General features: G+C 34.4%; 1 protein-coding gene across 12 annotated transcripts in view; it reads right to left on the reverse strand.

The window, feature by feature from the left end:
• Positions 1-23,461, reverse strand: part of nphs1 (NPHS1 adhesion molecule, nephrin) — a 483,647-nt gene that overhangs the window by 46,299 nt on the left and 413,887 nt on the right. For 10 of the 12 annotated variants that reach the window (XR_012390576.1, XM_073923248.1, XM_073923252.1 and 7 more), the window contains 7 exon segments: positions 21,318-21,459; positions 19,040-19,164; positions 18,491-18,659; positions 16,240-16,369; positions 12,650-12,822; positions 6,174-6,314; positions 2,402-2,539 (listed from right to left, as the gene is read on the reverse strand). Coding sequence is in view for 11 of the 12 variants with exons in the window: in XM_073923248.1 (XP_073779349.1) it covers positions 2,402-2,539; positions 6,174-6,314; positions 12,650-12,822; positions 16,240-16,369; positions 18,491-18,659; positions 19,040-19,164; positions 21,318-21,459 (1,018 nt within the window). In the remaining variant the exon portion in view is untranslated. 12 annotated transcript variants of the gene reach the window in all.

The raw sequence follows: 23,461 nt of genomic DNA on the forward strand, positions 1-23,461 counted from the left end.
AGTAATTAACTGGCAACACTGTTGCCAGTTACTTACTGTAACCAAACTTTTACAGTGAGTGGCTGGCAACAGTGTTGCCAGTGTTCTACTGTAAAAAACCCTGGTAAGGTCTAACAGTGTGGCTAACCCCGCACTCAGCGATGTTTCATTAGTCCTACTTTTAATTAGTTCTCTCTCTAATTACTGCTAGTTTTTGATTTTTAATTCAAATTACATATTTATTCAGCTTTATCAGTAGATTATTAATCTTTTCTTTACAATGCCAGTTGTTCCTAACAGAATGTACATTGTCAAAAATGCTGGGTTCTACACAATCGACACAATTCATCTCAATGTAAATGGATTAAGTGAATTGGTTTTTACAATTTTAAGTTGATTGAACATAAAACAATTAAGTGCTAAGTCAAGAGCTTTGTTATTCCAACTCATTTTAAATAAGTAGGTTAAACAAGAACATTTACATTGTATGTATATATATATATATATATATATTTCTATATATATATATACATAATTCTGCTTTTTTAACCCCACCCATTGCCCTTGGTCCATGAAACAGAGTGTAAAGTGGAAGGGGCTTAAAGTTTTACCTTTAAGAAAAGGGACAGCACTACAACACCTGCACATGTCATCGCAGTCTCTTATTTTATATAAGATCGATGATCGCGACTGCTGTAGTTATTCTAGTTGCGTTGCTACTTTTTGGTAATATACTTCAGGACATCATTGAAGGCGTATATCATGTTATCATAATGATATAATTTGGCAATAAGCTTGTAACTGTGCTGTGTTTTTACACCATGGCCATATTCATCTACACACCAGAAAACAACATTAATATTATACCAGACACTGTAAAAAGGTCATTCGCAGCCACTAGACTTTCCTGACAGGGTATTGGAGTGACAGAATGTTGTGGGACTGCTAAACAGGAGTTATGATTAGGGATTATAGATAGCAATATTTAGTGTTTTTAATATTTTTTTTAAAAAAAAGCATAATGGTAACACATAAACACCAGTATGAATGTAGTAAGACATATGCTTGTTTGTTGTAAAAAAATCATAATAATGGCGGTGTGATGGTGTATTCTGAAAAATTTTTGTACCCCTTGGTTTCGATCGAGATCCTAAAAAATCTACATTTCAAGGGCTTTCTAGCCCTTTCTCTTAGCCCTACAGTGCTAAGGCTAATGTGAATTGGTATGACCCTACTCCTTCATGTGAACGTGCAAATTGAGGGGTAGGAGTAAGGGGTAAAGGGTAGAATTGTGATTGTGCCATGGTAATAATACAATACTGATAATCTATAAAGGCTATGTATGTGTAGGTCACCCTGCAGCCCAAGACCGGTTACTCAATGAAGCTAAACAGGGCTGAGTCTGGTCAGTAACTGAATGGGAGACCACATGGGTAAACTGGGTTGGAAGTGGTGTTAGTGAGGCCAACAGGGACGCTCAATCTGTGGTCCATGTGAGACCTACTGCCCCAGTATAGTGAAGGGACACCATACTGTCATTGAGCGCCGTCTTTTGGATGCAACATTAAACTGAGGTCCCGACTCTCTGTGGTCATTAAAAATCCTATGGCACTTTTCAAAAAGAGCAGGGGTGTAACCCAGTTGTCCTGGCCAAATTCCCCCAAAATCGGCCCTTACCAACCATGGCCTCTAAATCATCCTCATCCACTGAATTGGCTCAATGTCTCTCCACTCCCCCTATAGCTTGTGTGGTAAGCGCACTGGCGCTGTTGTCCTGTGTTTGTCGTCGCACCATACAAGTGGATGCTGCACACTGGTGGTTGTGTGGCGAGACCCCCTCATAATTGTAAAGCACTTCGGATGTATGGCCATCCATGACAAATGCGCTATATAAATACACATTACTTACTTACTTACATGTAAAGGTATGTTTTATATGTATATTATAATACATGTAATACTTGTATATAAAATAAAATAAATTTAAATCATGAAATGACATATTAAATCATTATAAAAGGTTTTGCTGCCTAAAATTTTGGTGGAAAGATGAATATTCTAAATGTGCATATTATTTTAACAGTAGAATGTTTTATTAATTCCTTTAATTAATTAATATAAGTCTGTTATGGTTTCCGCAATAAAAATATTAAGCAGTATAACTTTTTCAACAACAAGTTATTTTATATCTAATTTGAAAAAAACAACAAAAAAAACAAAAGCCAAACATTTTTTAATACTTTACACTAATATGTGATACTTTGAAATAAATATATGCGATATTTCCAACTAAAATATATATATATATTTTTTTTTTTTCTGTGCACTTTTTGTAAACAAAATAATTTCCACTTGAAAAATCACATATTCATAACACATGAATCAAACCTATGATAACACGTCATAGTTTAGAGTTGCTCACATTGTACATCCAGTCTGAGTTTGGTGCGATTGCTCCCCTCCGCGTTGGAGCACTCGATGATGTAATCGCCCCCGTCCCGCCGAGACACGTTCACGATCTCAAGAGTCCAGTCACTGAAGGTATAACGAGGATCTCTTTCTGTCACAAACACATACAAGAGACGTGATACAGCATCCACATGAAACACACACAGAGACGTGACACAACCCACACGAAACAGGGGAATCACACAGAGCTGCGACAACACCAGACCACTAAAACAAACACAAACCCTGCACATGTGCATGAGTTTTACACTTTCGGAAGAAACACGGGTCTGCTAGTATGTGCCAGGGCTAGCAATTTTTTATAGTTAGATCTTTATGGTTTTTCGCTAAGCATTTTATTTTCATTACAATAAAAAGAAAACATCCAAAACACACATTTTGTCACATTTTATTAAATAAAAGACATGTTTTAAAGGCCATTTTCTCAAACCTCAAAAATCATTTCCTCCTGCACTGAGCCATAAACATCCACTAAAAGTGTAGAGTTTGATTCATATCCATTTTCTGCAGGGTTTTTACAGACAGACACATTCAAATACACTCACCGGCCACTTTATTAGGTACATTAGGTACTTTATTAGGTTGCTCGTTAACGCAAATTTCTAATCAGCCAATTACATGGCAGCAACCCAATGCATTTAGACATGAAGACATGGTCAAGACGATCTGCTGCAGTTCAAACCGAGTATCAGAATGGGGAAGAAAGGTGATTTAAGTGACTTTGAATGTGGCAAGGATATTAATGACAGACGGGCTGGTCTGAGTATTTCAGAAACTGCTGATCTACAGGGATTTTCACGCACAACCATCTCTGGGGTTTACAGAAAATAGTCTGAACAAGAGAAAATATCCAGTGAGTGGCAGTTCTGTGGGCACAAATGCCTTGTTGGGGGTACCCAATAAAGCGGCCGAAGATGTATAATTTGCCTGATCAATCTAAATTTTATTAAAAAAAAAACTGTGAAAATGTATCTTTTTTTCTGGATGTTGTTTTACTTTTTCTAAATTATGGAATGATAAAAAAAAGATATGCCAAAATCCCTTCTGTAAAAACCTTTGACTCTAATATGTCTACAAAAATAAACAAGTGCTAGAAATGTATGCAAATCAGTGCATACCTAATGAAATAAAACCTCATTTGCATATTTAAATTCAAGTCTTCAAGCAGCGAGGATGATTTTGTTGTTCTCTCTCTTCTTAAAAAGAGCAATAGAAAGAGGAAATACTGGATCCATCAAATCCTGAGATTGCGTTGAGACGAGCTGCGGGATTATCCTGAGAGATTTTGAGTTTACTTCAGGATGTCAGTGACTCTGCAGCCACATATTAAAAAGAAGACAACATTATATCTATATAATCTATTTTATTAGGGGTTTTTGTGTTCCACTCTTTGTGCTGCGACACAAATCAAACCAGATGCCATTCTGGATTTTGCCATTTGCTTGCACTGTGGATTTTAGCTGTTTATTGAGTTCTATAGTATTTTTCCCTACTATGACTGTCGGTAGCTGCATGTACTAGTATCCAACATTCTTTAATATATATATATATATATATATATATATATATATATATATATATATATATATATATATATATATATATATATATATATATATATATATATATTTATTTATTTATTTATATATATATATATATATATATATATATATATATATATATATATATATATATATATATATATATATTTATATATGTATTTATTTATTTATTTATTTATTTATTTATTTATTTATTTATTTTTTGTGTGTGTTTAACGGACAAACAATAAACATAAAGATTTGAAACCACTTGAGGGTGAGCAAATAGTGAGTACATTTTTATTTTGGGATTCACTTTTTTCTTTAAAAGAACATTTTTTTATTATTTATTTATTTATTTATTTATTATAACTAACTCTCTATAGTTTATACCTCCCCTAGAATTAAACAGTTTAATTTTACTATTTTTAAATCCATTTAGTCAATCTCTGGGTTCTGTGAGAGCACTGTTAGCTTAGCTTAGCATAGATTATTAAATCGGATTAGACCATTATCATCTTGCTATTCCAGTTCAAATATATATGGCTCAGGATCTGCACCAAAGTAAAAAATTTTTTTAATCGTTAAAAAAGATGGTCACATTATAATTTTATTAATGGATGTTAGCTGATTTCCAGGCACTGCATAATATTTTTGCACCACTTGCTGATTATTACAGTGAAATAAAAGTAAAGAATCTAACTAATGATCTAAGAATCCTTGTAGCAAATGTATGTGTGTTGATTCTTCATTTAATGACTTTATTTAATCATATGATCATTAGTCATTTATATAATTATCATTTTTACATGTTTTTGAATGTTATGGAATGCTTTGATTATTATTATTATTATTGATAAATATTTAAAATTTTCTTATGTTTTTATATTATATTTTATATTTTATTATTACTACTTTTCCTATTTACTATTTTCCTAATTATTGTAGCTTTAATAGTTTCCTTTTTTCCACGTTGTTATCATCTTATGACTGTGTGGATTCAAGAAACACTTGCTTTCATGAGTAAGAGATAAGAGAATGTCTCCATTTCAAGGTCTTTATTGTCTCTGGACAAGAGTTGTGAAGCAGTAATTCTCCATTGCTGTTGCTTGTGGTATAATAACACTTGTTAGACTTATCCTGGTCAGACGAAGTTTGAGCATTTAATCGGACACACCCAAGATTATTCAATAAACGCAGCTGTTTCTTTATCATCATTACTTCATCTCCTGCTTATGCTCCTCCCTGTCTTTCTCAATCAACTCCTATATTGATAGGAGACTGTTCATTCAGTTGAATACAGGTTAATGAGTAATAAGTATTGGGCGACTCCACTGGCTTGTTGTCTGGATACTCAAAGAAACTGACATTTTCTGACATGATCTGGAGCTAGATCTTATTTATTTGGCATGGAAAGTGTGTTCTAACACTATATCAGCCTGGAAAATAGCAACTTTTAAAAATTTTCTGTCAGTCTAAGTACACAGTGTAACTACAGAAGAGTCAAGCTTTAAATAGAAAAATAATGTGGCCATTTTTGAGAAGCTAATGGTCTATTCTGACACAATGACTTATGCTAAGCTAAGCTAAAAGTGCTCCCACCAGACCCAAAAATAGACTGAATGGACTCAAAAACGGTAAAACTGAATTGTTTAACTGTAGAGGACTTGTTAAATGAGCCTATTTTCAAAATGTGTAGTGTTCTTTTAAGGCTAATACATTGATTCTAGCACCCAAAAAACTTACATTTTGATCATAGGGGCATCTTATAAGCATGTTTAGATTACTATACTATAGTAATGCTATTACTACAGATTACTGTTCTGATTTTGGACTGCTTGAGCTCAAGGCTATTGTCCTATCCGGTCCCTTGTAAACTTGCACTGACCCAACAATGGAAAACCGGCTACTGAAAACAGCAGGCTAATCGGCTCAAGCCCTTCCTGCAGGAATACCTCTGCAGGGACCTCTACGCAGGACTGCTGAGCTTTCAATAGCAAAATGAAGACCGGAAGAGCTGCATTGCATTCAGAGCGACAGCAGCGCTCATTTAGGGCGCATACATTAGCAAGATCACATCTGCCAAAGGTGCAGTGCCAGAACCTATCGATGTTTTATTCAGCGCGCATATGGCAATGTGTGTTTACGCTCATAGTGTCATGTACTGTCTGTCGTCTGCTGTACCTTTCACAAGCTTCTCGCCCTGGAAGATCCACTCGCAGGTGATTTCGTCTGGGTTTGCAGAGACTTTGGCCGGAAGCGTGGCAGTTTCGTCCTCAATGACCTGGACTTCATCAGGCTGCTCATCTGAAAACTCTGGAGGAACTGAATCAAGCAGATATTGGAAGGTGCTGGTGAATGTATTTTTAGAGACGTACTGTAGAGATCAGCATGGGAAAAGTGCATCTCACACCATACGGTACAACAGCAATAAATCTAACAGGTTATCTCATAATATATTAGCAAGTCTAATTCGAGACCGACACTTCAGCATTGAATTAACACACTATCATTTATACTTATGTAAACATTTACAGTTGAAGTCAGTATTTTTAGCCCCCCTGTTTCCCCCCCTCCCAATGTTTAACAAAGAAAAACATTTTCAACACATTTCTAAACATAAGTTTTAAAAACTCATAACTAATAACTGATTAATTTTATGTTTGTCATGATGACAGTAAATCATATTTTACTAAATGTTTATTTCAAGAAACTGCTATACAGCTTAAAGTGACATTAAAAGGCTTAACTAAGTTAAAGTAATTAGTTAATTAGGTTTAACTATGCAGGTTAGAGTAATTAGGCAATTTATTGTACAATGATGGTTTGTTAGACTATCAGAAAATAATTTAGCTTAAAGGGGCTAATAATTTTGTCCATAACATGGTGTTTAAAAAATTACCAATTGCTTTTATTCTTGCTGAGATACAGAAAAAAATATTATCTGTATATAATATTAAAAAAAAATATTATCAGACATACTGTGAAAATTGTATTGCTCTGTTAAACATCTTTTGGGAAATATTTAAAAAAGAAAATAAAAATCAAAGGGGGGCTAATAATTCTGACTTCAGCTGTGTATTTTAATTTTAAATGTAGCTTTAATTCTGTAAATAAATATTTGTTTACAAAACAAGCAAACTATTTTGAATAATAGATATAATAGTTAATAAATTTATTAGTTTATTTTATACATGTATGTGTAATAATAAACATACAGTAGCATATATTAACAAATATTAAAATAAAACAAAAACAAAATAAAATATTCTGCTGCATTACAAACATCTTTATGGGCTGTTTCAGTATTTACACTGTAAAGTTATGATATAATTCTTCACAATATTAATATATTTATATTTTCTATTTTTTAAATGAAAATAAGAAGAATTAATAATAGAATCAATAATATTGATGTATAATAATCAATAATGCATGTTCTTCCCATGTTGGCGTGGGTTTCCTCCGGGTGCTCCGATTTCACCCACAAGTCCAAAGACATGCGCTACAGATAAACTGGGTAAACTAAATTATCTGTAGTGTATGTGTGGGAATGAGAGTGTACGGGTGTTTCCCAGTGATGGTGTGCAGCTGGAAGGGCGTCCACTGCGTGAAACATACACTGGATAAGTTGGTGGAATGGGGTCACCACAGCATAAAGAACCGCCAACTTATCCAGCATATATTTTACGCAGGGGTTTCCCTTCCAGCTGCAACCCATCAATGGGTAACTTTAATACACACTTATTCACACACATACACAACGGCCACTTTAGCCCAAATCACCTACAGCGCATGTCTTTGGACTGTGGAGGAAACCGAAGCACCCAGAGGAAACCCACACAAACACGGGGAGAACATGCAAACTCCACACAGAGATGCCAACTGACCCAGCCGAGGCTCAAACCAGCAACCTTCTTATTACGAGGCGATTGTGCTACGCACTGCGCCACTGTGACACCCCTGAATAATAGGATATGAAAATAAACCAAATACAGATGCTCTAAAGACAAGTTAACATTTCAACATTTCTTTATATTAACGACCAGGGCTTTACATTAACACCCGCCAACCCGCCAAATGTGGGTAGATTTCAATTGTTGCCCTGGTTGTGGTGGGTTAGACAGCCACTCCCCCTAGCCACTTCGGCTGGCTGAAACTTGCTTTTAAACAGCCAGTGCTGGCTCGTCATCACTGGATTAGACTGTTAGTTTATGACCGTTTGTCTATATGCAAACAAATGTGATCTTAGAATCGAGAAGCATCACGACTGTCAAAAACAGCTTTTAGCGCGAGCGAAAGAAAGCAGGTGAATAATGAATGAGAGGATCAAGCACATGGTGAAACAGGCTTTCCTCACTCACTGACGAGGGGTTTAGTGTCGAGCGACCAGATGTTTTGATGCGTGCGAGTGCTTAAAAGCTCCTGTGTCGTTTCCTCACTCGAAGCAACCGTCCCTGGAAACAAAACTACTGGTGCGACGCTCGTGCACTCACAGTCCTTCAAGGGCTCGAGATACTTTGTAAGCAGCAGCAGTTGTTGTCAGTTTCGCTTTACCCATTTTTTGAACAGATTATTAATTAGCCTAATTAACCATGTGCGCGGCATCATCCTTTCATTATCGCACACAGAATGTATTTTACCCGCTTTCTTTTGCTTGCTTATTTTTGTTAATATAGTTTAATAATCATCCTTTACAATACTATTGCTTTAATATGTTGTTGTATGCATAGTTAACTGGTGATCTGGGATCTTCAGCCAGAACAGACATTGTGCATAGATTTAGATGCATTAGAACCTATATTTTTTAAATGTCAGCTGTTTTCTTGAATAAAAAGTGTCTATACAGCTGTATTTTGCTTGTTTTGACACAATATTTCAAATTTGTGGCAAGGAAATAATTAGTTTGCTGTGGCCAGAGAAAAAAAAGGTAAATCCTTATTGTTTTGAGCCCTGAAAAGTCCTGTGCATGAAAACTAACTCCAATGCGACACTTTTTATGAAAGCATAGCCCATTTGCTTATGTTCATTGAGTAAGCTCATGGACAAAAAATGAACGAGGTATGAATGAACATTAAATAAACGAGGAAGCAAGTGGAAAAAAAACAAAATCTAAATTAAGTAATTTTAGCATGCCGCAACCCATGCCAAGGTTAAATTTATGCATACAATCCGTTTGTTAAGTGTGACGTCACGCGAAGCGGCTTCCGGGTCCAAGCGCTCTATTCAACTGAATGGGGAGACTCATAAAATGGTAATAATAAACGTTTACAAAGCGATTTAAGGCTTTCGAAAATCACGATCGCAATATATATGTCCATGCCTAATATCCGATGGCCAGAAAGTGATTAATTTTTCATAAATTGTTAAAATTTTGGTATTTGTTAAGCAGAAAGCCCAGAGATTGTTGTGTACACTATGACTTTATATAAAATTAACTTTAATGTGTGATAGGAATAAAACGTGATCATAAACTTATGATTTCTCCACTCAAATGAATGGCGGCTTGGACCCTTAAACAGTATACATACATCACAAACACGTCATCACTTAACAAGCGGATATATTTTCCTAACAACAAACTGTGGCGGTGGAAAACTACTAGCCACAGTGGCTGGTGATCCCAAAAGTTAATGTCAAGCCTTGATAACGACTATTCAAACGTTCGTCAATTCATATGTGGCATTCACAAGTTCATTTTTGTGGAAACAATTGCAGAAAGCAGCAGTTTCAGCCTGTGGATTGATCTGTTGTGAATAAAGCGCATGATTTATTGTGCTGTTGATCTCTCTGAAGGGGCTTCTGTGTCTTTGTCTCATTTGTGTACACGGACGAGGATTCAAATGCAGATTTCAACACAAACCGTTTGCTAACATTCACAAGCAGATGCACACAGATGCTCAAACACTCACAGAGAAAGTATGAAAATATAAATGAAATGAAATATATGAAGATGAAATATAATCTTAATATAAGACAATAACACACAGAGAGGGTGATAATTAATGGTCTGTTCTTACATAGAGAGATATAAAAATCACAAACTGTGGAGGATGTGCAATAATCAAGCTGTGTGAACGAAACACACACACATACGCACACACATACACACACGGTGTCATTCCGTCATGCTCAGAAAGCGTGTCAGGCTTTGAAGAGGTGGCTGGATGGATCAGACAAAACAACATCAAAGTCAAACCATAATCATTGCAGACACAAAGACACACACACACACACACACACACACACATAACACACACACACACACATAACACACATAATACCATACACTCGCCATAAGCATTAAAGGATATAAACTCATTCTTACATACATCACAGTGCTTACCAGAGCACAATAACAGCATATCTTTATACCAGAGAGATACAGTAACAGAATGTTAAAGGATATTACACATTTTTCATATGCGGTATGAAAAATATCCACTAGTTAAAAATATGTACATTACTTCATTGTAAAAATAATAGATAATAATAATAAATATATGAAAATTTATTTTATATGTTATATTATTATATATAATGTATTATTATTTAAAAACTAATAAAGTAACATTTTATTTTCATTTTATTTTATTCAAAAATGGAAAAAATTATTCAAACATTATTAATAAATAAACTATTACCAAATAAAATGTGTTTAACGTATTTAAATTTATGAAATGCAGTAAATTATTTATTATTATCATTAAATTACATCTTTATTTATATATTTCAATTAAAAAAGAAAAATTATTACAAAATTATGTAATTGCTATAATAAAACACAACAACTTAGTAATAATAAATTATTCCTTATACAGAAGATAAATTAATAAAATAATCAATTATCCATAATAATTGCTATTTAATTAATGAAATAATGCAAAATAATTTATAGGCAAGAATGATAATAAAAAAACTAATAAATAAATAAAAAAGTATATGATTTATTTATTTTATTGGTATTTACACATTTATTAATTCATTATTATGTATTTATTATGAATCAATGAGCAAATGATTTTAAATTAAACAATTCATTAAATAATTAATTAAACATTGTATATATTTAGTTGTTTATGCAAATATGAGATAAGCAAATGATCCCATTATTTATTATAAGTGATGTATATGTTTGTTAAATAAATAAATAAACACAGGGAATATTTTTAATTAATTTACAGAACATAAAAAAATATTTATCTAGTTATTGTTAGTTACACTTTTATTAATTTATTATTCATTTATTATAAATCAATGAACAAATCAATTTAAATTAAATAATGTTTATCTACATTTATCTACATGTTTATCAACATTTATCTAGTTATTTATAAATATGGGATAACTAAATTATCCCATTCTTTATCATAATTCATGTGTATGTGAAAAAATAAATAAATAAAGAGATATTATTTTTATTAATTTAAAGTATATTATTTATTTTATTGTTAATTACACATTTATTAATTTACTATTATGTATTAAATTAAATATTTAATTAAATAAATATAAAATATTACATTTATTTAGTTATTTATGTAAATATGAGATAAGAAAATTATCCCATTATAACTGATGTATATGTTAAATAAATAAATAAATAAATAAATAATTAAATAGAGGTATTGTTTTTAATTACTTTATGAAACAAAAAGTAAACTTTTTTATATGTCATTTACACAAGTATTAATTTATTAGGATGTATTTATTATAAATCCAAAATAAAATGTATTTAAAGTAAAAAATTAATTAGTTAAATACTGTATTTATTTAGTTATTTATGTAAATATGAAATAAATAAATGATCCCATTATTTTTCATAATTGATGCATATATTTGTTAAATGAATAAATAAATAAAGAAATAAATAAATAAATAAATAAATAAATAAAAGGATTATTTTAATTGATTTATGAAACAGAAAAAAAGTATATCATTTATTTATTTATTTTGGTGCTATTTATACATTTAATTCAGTTTTATTATTATTGTTATAATTATTATTAATATTATAATTATTATTATTACTACTATTACTATTATTGTTATTTATTATGAATCAAATAAATAAATAGCATGAGGTAAGCAAATAAATAATACATGGGGTTATTTATTTAATAGATAATTAATGAGACATTTGAAGTCACAATTATTAGCCCTCCTGTGATTTTTTTTTCCACATGATGTTTAATAGAGCAAATAATTTCTTATAGTATTTTCTACTATATTTTTTCTTTTGGAGAAAGTCTTAATTGTTTTATTTCAGCTAGACTATAAGTAGTTTTTATATTTTACAACCATTTTAAGGTGCATGTTATTGGCCTCCTTCAGTAATATTTTATTTTGATAGAAAACAAACCATAACTATATAATGAGTTGCCTTAGTCTAATAAAGCTAATTAACCTAGTTAAGCCTTTAAATGTCACTTTAAGCTGATTACTAGCATCTTGAAAAATATCTAGTAAAATATTATGTACTGTCATCATGGCAAAGATAAAAGAGTTATCGAAACTATTATGTTTAGAAATGTGTTGAAAAAATCATCTTTCCATTAAAAAATATCAGGAGGGCTAATAATTCAGGAGGGCTAATAATTCTGACTTAAACTGTATATTTAAAGTATATATTTAAAAAAAAATCATGCTGGAAAACTCACAGAGCACATCGAGGCTGTAGAAATTGTTGACTCCCTCAGAAAGCACATTACTGAAGGCCTGACAGGTGATTCGCTTCCGCCAGTGATGGGATTCAAGAGTCAGGGACAGCTTACTGGTCCGGGACATCCCACCAAATTCAGCCCTTTTCGGAGCCTGGTCCACTCCCTTCAGTCTGACAGAAACAAGGAGGGAAAAAAACAAGCCTTATAAAAGACATGACACGATTTACAGTGTTATTTTACATAGACGCTTTATACAAGGAAGAAAAATGTTCAAAAACATTCCCCTCGGAGTAACGTCGCCAAAATAGACTATGAATATTCGATAAAGCCCTTCACAGAAAGAGCATTCGCCTGCTGTGAAATCTTTTTGTTTGCCCGACATGTGTTAGGGTCCCACGGGGACCATCCGACAAAACCGAGAACCTATAAAAACTGGAAGCAGACCACTCCTCCGCTCACAAACTCTGACGCTTTATAGCTGGATTTCTTTGGAAATGAAAACCGAGGCACAACGTTTTGGCTAGAGAACACATCTGATCTGCTCACAACTGTAATAAAGTAGATTTTTTGGTTTTTATTTCTCCAACTGGCCACATATTGATAGCGCTAGAGGCAGATTATAACAAGGTAATGACTTAGTGATCACCGGCTGCCAGTTGAAATATAATACAGATGTTTTTTAGTTTTTTTTAAAGGAGGCATTGCCAAACTGCTCATTAGCTGTTTGCAAACATTTCACACTTCATTGCTTTTACAAAGAGCTTTTATTGAGTTCAAATTCTGCTCTTTTCGAACAGATAAGGAATGTTCTGTCATCATTCACTCATCTTTTACTTATACCAACCCTGTTTTACGTCTTTCTTCTGTTGCACACAAAATAAGATATTTTGAAGAGTGTTGCAAAGCTCCTATAAAATTCCTATATTTGGTTTGGGTCCTATACGGTACACTACCTGACAAAAGTCTTGCTACCTATCTAAGTTTTAGGAACATTAAATAATAACTTGCATTTGGTATCAAAAGTGGCTTATATGAAAGGCAAAGGCCTCTAGATTACACTAATTTAACTAAAATAAAATATGATCATGCCTTGATTTTTAATTATTTAATTAAAATAACTCAAAGACAAAATAAATTAATAAAGACATCGTGAATGTCAAAGAAAGCATTCATGTCTTGGTACCCAATATTTCATGTACACACTCTTACACTACAGCCAATTTAGTTCATCTAATTCACCTATAGCGCATGTGTTCGAACTGTGGGGGAAACCGGAGCACCTGGAGGAAACCCACGCGAACACGGGGAGAACATGCAAACTCCACGCAGAGATGCCAAATGGCCCAGTAGGGACTTGAACCAGTGACCTTCTTGCTATGAGGCAGCAGTGCTAACCACTGAGTCACTGAGCTGCCCTATTATATATTTTCATTCGCTAATTTTCTTCTGTGTTGTGCTAATTTGATTGACCTTTTTGGATTAAAAAGTATTGGCGAGGACATCAAATTTAGATTCAAGTGTCTGGTGTCTTTTTTATGTTTGGTCCTGTTCCTTTTTTATTAATTTAAATGAGCCAGTTGTTTTGTTAAGAGCCCTAATATGTTCCTAGAGAAAACAAGCTAAGAAAATCAGAACTTTTCATTTTCCATCGATGCACATTGTAACAGTAGAGTCAAGCTTCAAATAGAAAAAATTACTCTGATTTGATGCTTTTGATATGCTAATGATCTAATCTGATTCAATGATCTATGTTATGCTAAGCTAAAGGTGAAAAAAAGGTAAAATTCAACTTTAGGGAAGTTATAAAATGAGCCAATACGCTTATTTCACACGGCCGCCATTTTAAGGAACCAAAGCAAAGCTACCGTGGGAAGAAACCCGAAAGTATAGGACCAGCACTGTAAACATTGCAGAAACATGCTGTGGACTATAAACCTCCAGCTGTTGCCGAGAATTCAAAATGCCGAAATGATGTAAACATCACTTTAAAATCATTAAGTAACTTTAATTTAAACAATTGAAAGCAATTTAGCATCAAACAACATCACAATCTATTTAAGAATAATACGCTCAAGTGTCCTCCTAGACTTCAGTTCATGGCACTAGTTAAACACCGTGGGGACACTTTCCTGCTTCAGCCTATGTAAGTAACCTGGTGAGCGATAAAACACTGCAGTCCTCTGTAGCACACCCTTGTGTTGTCTGTAATAGTGTTGTCCCGGTACTGAAGTTTTAAAAACGTCCACTTCCGGCTAAAATTCAAGCGCCGCTGAGCACATAAACAGCACTGATTTATCATAGTATTCACCAGTGCTCAAAAGTTTACCGCTCTTCACCCAGTGCAAACACAGATACAAGAACACTGGAGCACGAAGCAGCCATGAAGATCAGTCGAGTCATCAAGCAGATCGCTCGTCTGTGTTTGTGCTCTGTAAACAGCGGAGGGGTGAACTGATGACCTTCTCTGGGAATCACAAGCATTTCTATTGAGCACGTGAACACATTGGCAAATCAGCGCTGTTTCAAGAAAGCCATCAACAGTGCCTTAAATGTTAGCGGGAAATTGACGGTTTTTCTTTTAATTCAGTATCGTGACAAGTCTAATATAGTGAAAAAATCAGTTCATTACCTCGAGTTTGATAAATGGCATCTAAAATGTGTGTTTGGGAAAGAAATGTTAGCTAACTACCATTTAACTTAACTTGAAAGCTGAAAATGAGCTCTGATATCCCTTTTAATTTTTACCATTCATTCAGAACGGACCTTCGGGTCACTCGGAAGGCAGCGAAATTATATATTTGTGTCATTTTCTCTTCGCTGATGAGATATACAGCCAGGTACACAACGTTCCTATGAAACTCCCAACGATACTTCTGGGTTTCTTCCCACCGCAGCCTCAATTTCTCTTTGAAAAATAGCAGCCACGTGAAATCAGTTTATTGTCAAAAGGAGTGAAGGGTTCCTGTAATGATCAATTGAGTCACAGAAATCGGTGGTCTTATCTTCAAAATATGGCTTCAGAATCACTGGCAAACTGCAAACAGCGCCAGTGACATCCTAAAGTAAACTTTGACCGCTGAGGATAATCCCACATCATCTTGATAAGGTAAACTTCTCCTTTCTCTATACACAATCTAAGGATAGGAAAGAGCCAATATTTACTCTTTTTATTTCTCTTCTAAAAAAAAGAGAGGACAACCAAATCATCCTCACTGCTTGTTGACTCTGTTTTGTATTTGTTGTGTTTTATTTATCGCAAGAGATTAAATAATAATAAGCTAATTATATATATTTTGTATGATGAACACACACACATATATAAATTATTCTTATATATAAGAAGTAATACCTGAATAATAGCACAATAGAGAGTACTATGAACACTACATGGGTAATTTCGAAGCCAAATTCCTCAGACCAGTGAGACTCAATATGTTGTATTTGCCTGTGTTCTCAGGTGCAAATCTCCAGTCTGTTGTTGTGAATAAATAAGATGGGGAGCAAAACCCCTTGGGAGTGTTGACTGAATTTTACAGTATTAGCTGAGTGTGTGCTAGTGTATGTGTGTGATGGTTGGGTTTTAGTACATGACGGGCCCCAGACTCCAGCTGATATTTGCAGTGGGATTGCTGCTGCCGGCCAGACAGTCCAGATCCAGAGTCTGACCTCTGCGCAGCTCCTTCTGCTTGGCCACAATCTTCACACTCACTGCAGGAACTGACAATACAGAGAACAACACATTAGAATGAGACAGCAATTGAGGTAGTAGGTCTTTATTTTAAAGCATATAAAAAAAGTTGTGCAAATAGTCTTTTTACAGATATATGCATATGTAATATTTTTATTTGTTTATAGTCATTTGTCACAAATTGTTGGAAAATATTCTTTGGGGAACTTTATTCATTGCATTTTATACAGTGCATCAAAATAAAAAGTTTAAAAGGTTAGTAAATATTTGAAAATTGTATTTTATAATTTTTTTATAGTATTTTGCCATATTTTAAAGATTCATCGAGGAATAGATAGTTTAAGTGTCAATAGATTTATTTTAATCATAACCATTTACCTAAATGCATTTACAGTCACTCTTGTCCAATTAAATGCATCTCAGCTGAATAAAACAGTTAATTTTAGTTAAAGAAGGAATGAATCAACAAATAAGCCAAAGAAGAAACTAACTAACTAACTAACTAACTAACTAACTATGCAATTACTAACCAAGCAACTTGCCAACAAACCATCCAATTAACTAACCAACCAACCAACCAACCTTCACTTCTGACCAAGTTAATGCGTCTTAGCTGAATAAACATATTATTTATTTATTGAATGAATGTACAAGCAAAAGAATGAATGAGCATCCTAACCAACAAACCGACCAATCAACTAATTAACTAGTCAACCAACTAACTAACTAGCCAACTAATCAACCAACCCATCTTCACTTCTGACCAAGTTAATGCATCTTAGCTGAATATAGGTATTATTTAGTTAATGAATGAATGAACAAGGAAAATAATGAATGGGCATACTAACTAACAAACCAACCAACCAACCTACTAACCAGCCAACCATCAAATGAACTAATCAACCAACCAACCAACCAACCAACCAACCAACTAACCAACCAACCAACCAACCAACCAACCAACCAACCAACCAACCAAAAAACCAACCAACCAACCAACCAACCAACCAAAAAACCAACCAACCAACCACCTTCACTTGTGACTAATTTAATGCATCTTAGCTGAATAAAGGTATTAATTAGTTAATGAATGCATGAACAAGGAAAATAATGAATGGGCATACTAACTAACAAACCAACCAACCAACCAACTAACTGGCCAACCAACCATCAAATGAACTAATCAACCAACCAAATAACCAAACAGCCAACCAACCAACCAACCAACCAACCAACCAACCAACCAACCAACCAACCAACTAACCAACCAACCAACCAACCAACCAAACAACAAACCAACCAACCAACTAACCAACCAACCACCTTCACTTATGACTAATTTAATGTATCCTAGCTGAAAAATTTTTACTATTTTAGTTAACAAATGAACAAACAAGCAAAAGAATAAATGAGCTAACTAACTAATTAACCAACAAACCATGCAACTAACTAACCAACTAACCAACTAACTAACTAACTATCAAATGAACTAATCAACCAACCAACTAACCAAACAACCAACTTCACTTGTGACTAATTTAATGCATCTTAGCTGAATAAAGGTATTATTTAGTTAATGAATAAATGAACAAGGACAATAATGAATGGGCATACTAACTAACAAACCAATCAACCAACCAACTAACCAACCAACCAGCCAACCAACCAAACAACCAACCAACCAACCAACCAACCAACCAACCACCTTCACTTGTGACTAATTTAATGTATCCTAGCTGAATAAAATTTACTATTTTAGTTAACAAATGAACAAACGAGCAAAAGAATTATTGAGCTAACAAACTAATTAACCAACAAACCATGCAACTAACTAACCAACTAACTAACTAACTAACTAACTAACTAACTAACTAACTAACTAACTAACTAACTAACTAACTAACTAACTAACTAACTAAACAACCAACCAACCATGCAATTACTTTCATAGTTTTGTATCTTGTGCCAATTAAACTCATTGTTTAACAAGACATGCTATTAATGTTTGACAGTCTCGAAAATGAAAAACAGAAATTCATCTTTTTTTTTTTATCACATGCTGCATTACATCTCTGACAAGTGACAAATGTAAACAACACATTACATTATTAAAACATGTATTATTTTTTGTGGGTGTGTTGTAAACATACACAGAACCCTGAATTTGGTTTGGGTGGACAGGACTTTCTTGGCTTTGTTGGAGGAGTCACAGCGGTAGGTGGCCAAATTGTCACTGGGATGAAGGATGAGAAGCAGCTCTCGTGACACACCACGCTCTGAAGACACCTGCTTCGATGCGGTCAGCACGACTTTATTGTTCTGGAGTTTAAAAACACAGAGAATTATTTAATGGCAGAAATAAAAGACCATTAAATTAGATAGTTCACCCAAAATGAAAAGTCACAGATCATTTACTAACCCAAGTCTGTCTGTCTTCTGTTGAACAGAAAAGAAGATATTTTGAAGAATGCTGGAAACCTGTAACCATTGACTTCCATAGTATTTTTTTTTAACTATTATGGATGTCAATGCCTACTGGTTTCCAAAATTCTTAAAAATGTCTTCTTATGTGTTTTTTTTAACAGAATAAATAATTTATAATTTGTTTAAAACGTTTTAGGGAGAGTAAATGATGGTTACATTTTCCTTTTTTTTTTTTTTGAGTGGCCTATCCTTAATCAAATCTTGAACCACTACACCTTTAGCCAGGTAAGTTGACCTGTAGGATTTCCACCACTGGAGAAACAGACTAAGCGAAGAGTTGAACCTGAGTGTAAAAAGACATTTGGTGGAGGAGCATCTAACCACACCTTCTGAGGAGGATCTACAGAGAAAAATAATGATATGAGCGGAAGAGATGTGGTAAAAAACTAAAAAAAAATATTATAGTAAGCACAAGCAGTGTTTGGCCTGTTTCCAAAAAATGTATTACTTGGGACTACTTTCAAAAGTAGCATGATTAATTGGGCTGTTGATTTAATGTTTTAATATAATTAACTCATTTGGCACCTCTCCAACCGTTAAATAAGTGCATCATGGGTTTTTAAAGTGCCTTTTTCACTGCAAAAAAAAAAAAAAAAAAAAAAAACTTATCATACTTGGAGCTTGTGTCTTGCTTCTAGTCCAAATATTCTAGTTTTATTTTCAAAAATGGTAACTCATATGTAATTGAGTTGTGCGTTAATACATGCAAAGTAATCTGCCAATGGGGTAAGCAAAATAATTATGTTATTTTAATTATGATTTCAGTTCGAAGTAAGTTTATTTTTCTTTGCCCATTGGCAGATAGTTTAGCTAGTTAAGGAAAAAAAACTGCATTACTTTTGACTTATTATTGTTTTTCTAAATACAAAACAAACTTTTTAAATGAACAGTAGCTCCCTTAGTGGGGGCCGCAGGACAACGACAGGGGGTCGCTTGGTGATTTCCAAAATTGTTAGATTGTTGCACTTTTTTGTGTTATATATTCTGGTGTTTATATAGGCCAATTGTCGAGTACGCAACGTTTGTATATTCATAACCAACTCTGAGGAATTTAGGGGTCACGAGTCACTAGCATTGTTATTTTAGGGGTTGCGAACTGAAAAGTTTGGGAACCCCTGGTCTAGAAAATGTTTAGACATTTGAACCAGCAACAAAACGAAAACTCCAAGTAAGAAAGAAAATCTGTGTTTTTTTTTGCAGTGTTTCTTTTTAGAGTGAACACACTACTCATATTTTTTACTTAAAAATAATTGCATATGCATGTTAATTGGGATGCACTAAAAGACTTGCAAATTAGGATATTTACTGCCACCTATTGCCATTTTTTTGTTATTTAGAGTTTCTAATGCTCTTCTCATTTAACATTATAACTGCTTTAAATTGTCTTGTGCACATTTACTTCACACAAAAATTCACTTGCATATTGTGTTTCTGAGTCTAATGGCATTACGTATTAACTGTAGTAAATGTCCAACCTGACATGATGCAGGAAAGAAGAAAAAAGATAAGCACAGTTTTGGAGACAGTATTCTTGGAGCTTTATTTAATTCAAGAGTTCTCACTAAGCTGATGATCGGTTATAAAGCATGTGTGGCATGCTGTCCCGGGAGAGAGCCCTGAGCTCATAAGATCCTCGAGCCTGGGGCTCCCACCTGTTTGCAGGGCGAGAGGGGAGTTTGAGTTCAGGTAGGTCTCGAGAACTCCCCTGCTTATTTACGGCTAATGGCAGTCTAGGGATTGCTATGGAAAGCTATACTGCAAGTTAAGAGCCTATTTATGGTGCCAATTTGGTTTGGTCAATTCACCTTTATCCGATGTCTTTGGACTGTGGAACCAGAGAACACGGGGGAAACCCGTACGAGCACAGGAAGAACATGTAAACTCAGCACAGAAACGTTGACTGGCCTGGTAAGGACTTGAACCAGTGACATTCTTTCTGTGAGGCAACAGTGCTAACCACTGGGCCGCATTGCTACCCTATCAAGAAAAGGGGAGGAGTAGTAGGAGTGGAAGGGGGGATTCTTCAAGATAACTAAGGTAAGAAACTCTGGTTATTAATAGTGAGTTGGGAATCAACGGATAGATGAATCAAGCGTTAGTTAATGCAGGACCAGTCATGGTCAATTATAAGCAAGACATTCTCTTGAAATTAGTTTATAAATTAACTTCACTTAAAGTTATACCATTAAATCTTTCGACAATGTTTTTTCTTCCTTTTCTAGATGCTGAAGTTCTCAGGATCATTGCTGTTTATAGAGGACAAAAGAGCTCTTGGATATTATCTAGAATATCTCAAATTGAGGCCCAAAGATGAACAAAGGTTTGAGGGAGTTGTAATGACATGAGGGTATTTATAAATTTGCTGGTGAGCTAACCCTTTAATATAGGATCTGCTGGTGGTTTTAGTGTCAAATAGATTTAGGCTTGTTCTTGATATGCTCAAACCAACACCTGTGAATTAGATGCTAGATAAAGATGTTAGCAGTGACTCACAGTAAACAATGAGTTCTGCAGCCCGAACGCTAGAGAACCGCGTGCCTTTGTTGAACGCCTCACATTGCAGAGAAAGACCGTTGTCCTCACGAGACACTTTATGCGTCAGGTTAGACACCGTCATCATCCCACCATTATCCCCCTGCAACACAAAGATTTCATACAAGACCCTTCATTTTTACTGAGCACAATATATGGTCGTCATAAAGGGCTATTAAAAGAAAATGAAAGACAAGAGAGTGGATCATTAAATCTTGCACATTTTTCAGAAATGATCTTGTGCATAAAATACTTATAATCAGGGAAAAAAAAAACTATAGATCAGAAATGAAAATGTGCTCAAGCGCTTTTAAACATGTTTGATAGTTCTTTCTTACATTTACATTTATTCATTAAGCAGTAGCTTTTATGCAAAGTGAGGATTAAAGTAGCACTTAAAATCATAGCAGTATTACAATGCTTTTATAAGTCTGTTACTTTAATTCTTTTAATAAAATGTATTAAATTTTTAGTGTAGTGTCCTATACAGCCTAATCTCTCAAGGAAACATAAGTATTTTACGTTTTGTCAGTTTAGTGTCTAATTCGTACAAATCTGTATGAATTCAGTCATACGAAAATGTACTATTTTAAAATGAAGGCATGGCAGCCAACCCCACACCTAACTCCAACCGTCATTGGGTGGTGAGCAAATCGTACTAAATTGTACGAATTAGATTTAACAAATTCATATGAATTAGCCACTAAATCAAAAAGTTATGAATTGCCATGAGATTGCGTTAGTAATATACAACTGCTTTGTCCAACCCACTCACCTGTGTGAAGCACATTCAAAATTGCACAATGCTTGAAAGAAGTAAAGAGTCCTTAAAAGAAAGTGTCTGGTGCATATGGAGAGGAAAAGAATGCGTCACATACAGGTGGTTTGTCAAGGCCACTCACCTGCGTGCAGCACACAGAAGTACTCATTTACAAAAATCATGTTTTTTTCCATTCCATTGCACAAAAGTGTACAAAGTGTCACTATAGCCACTTATCAGTGTCAGATTCACAGCAGTAGACTAATCAGAAGAACTTAGAAGTGAGGCAGGTGGTGTAAGTTTCTGTTTATAGGTGCTCCAGTTACCCTTTTTTAGTTCTTTCAATTCAATTCCTCTGTCATTCTGTAGCACTTTTACAATGTAGATTGTGTCAAAGTAGCTTAACACAGAAGTTCAAGTAAACTGAAATTGAAACTGTGTCGGTCCAGTTTTCACAGTTAAAGTTCAGTTTCGTTTGGTTCATTCATTCATTCGTTTTCTTTTCAGCTTAGTTTCTTTATTAAAACGAGGTCACCACAGCGAAATGAACCACCAACTTATCCAGCACATGTTTTATGCAGCGGATGCCCTTCCAGCTGCAACCATGTCTGAGAAACATCCATACACACTCACTCACACACATACACTACGGACAATTTAGCTTACCCAATTCACCTGTAATGCATGTCTTTGGACTGTGGGGGAAACCGGAGGAAACCCATGCGAACGCAGGTAGAACATGCAAACTCAACACAGAAACGCCAACTGACCCAGCCAAAACTTAAACCAGCGACTTTCTTGCTGTGAGGCGTTAGGACTACCTACTGTGCCACTGCGTTGCCTAGTTTAGTTTAGCGTGGTATAATTTTCACTGCTAAAAGTCCAAACACTAAAGAGCAAATACACTGATGTGCAGCTCCACAAGTCCCAAACCAAGCAAGCCAGTGGCAAAATTCTTGTGTTCTAAAAAACATTGCAGAATGTTGTGCCTCATATTTTTAGATGTCAAGTCAAACTGAAAACATTCAAGACCCCTAAGCTGGATTTATACTTTTGCCTGGTGCAGCATCGCGCACCTCTGCTGACTGCGCGTGCACCTCACGAAACGGAAAAGGCTTTTATATTTTCCACGTTCGCCATTGTGATATTTTTTAAAATGACAGGGGGGCAGTCAAAATAGCTGACTGTAAAATCAGACGGATAAACAGTGAAGTAGGACATTTCCGGAACTACGTCATATCCATAATATAATTCAATATTTTCAACTAATTATTTTTATAAATATTTTAATAAATAGAAGGATTTTTCTAACCATTAAAGATGTTTTTAATCAAACTTTGACACA

This window comes from Danio rerio, chromosome 15 (genome assembly GCF_049306965.1).
Source record: "Danio rerio strain Tuebingen ecotype United States chromosome 15, GRCz12tu, whole genome shotgun sequence".
NCBI classification, from domain to species: Eukaryota; Metazoa; Chordata; class Actinopteri; order Cypriniformes; family Danionidae; genus Danio; species Danio rerio.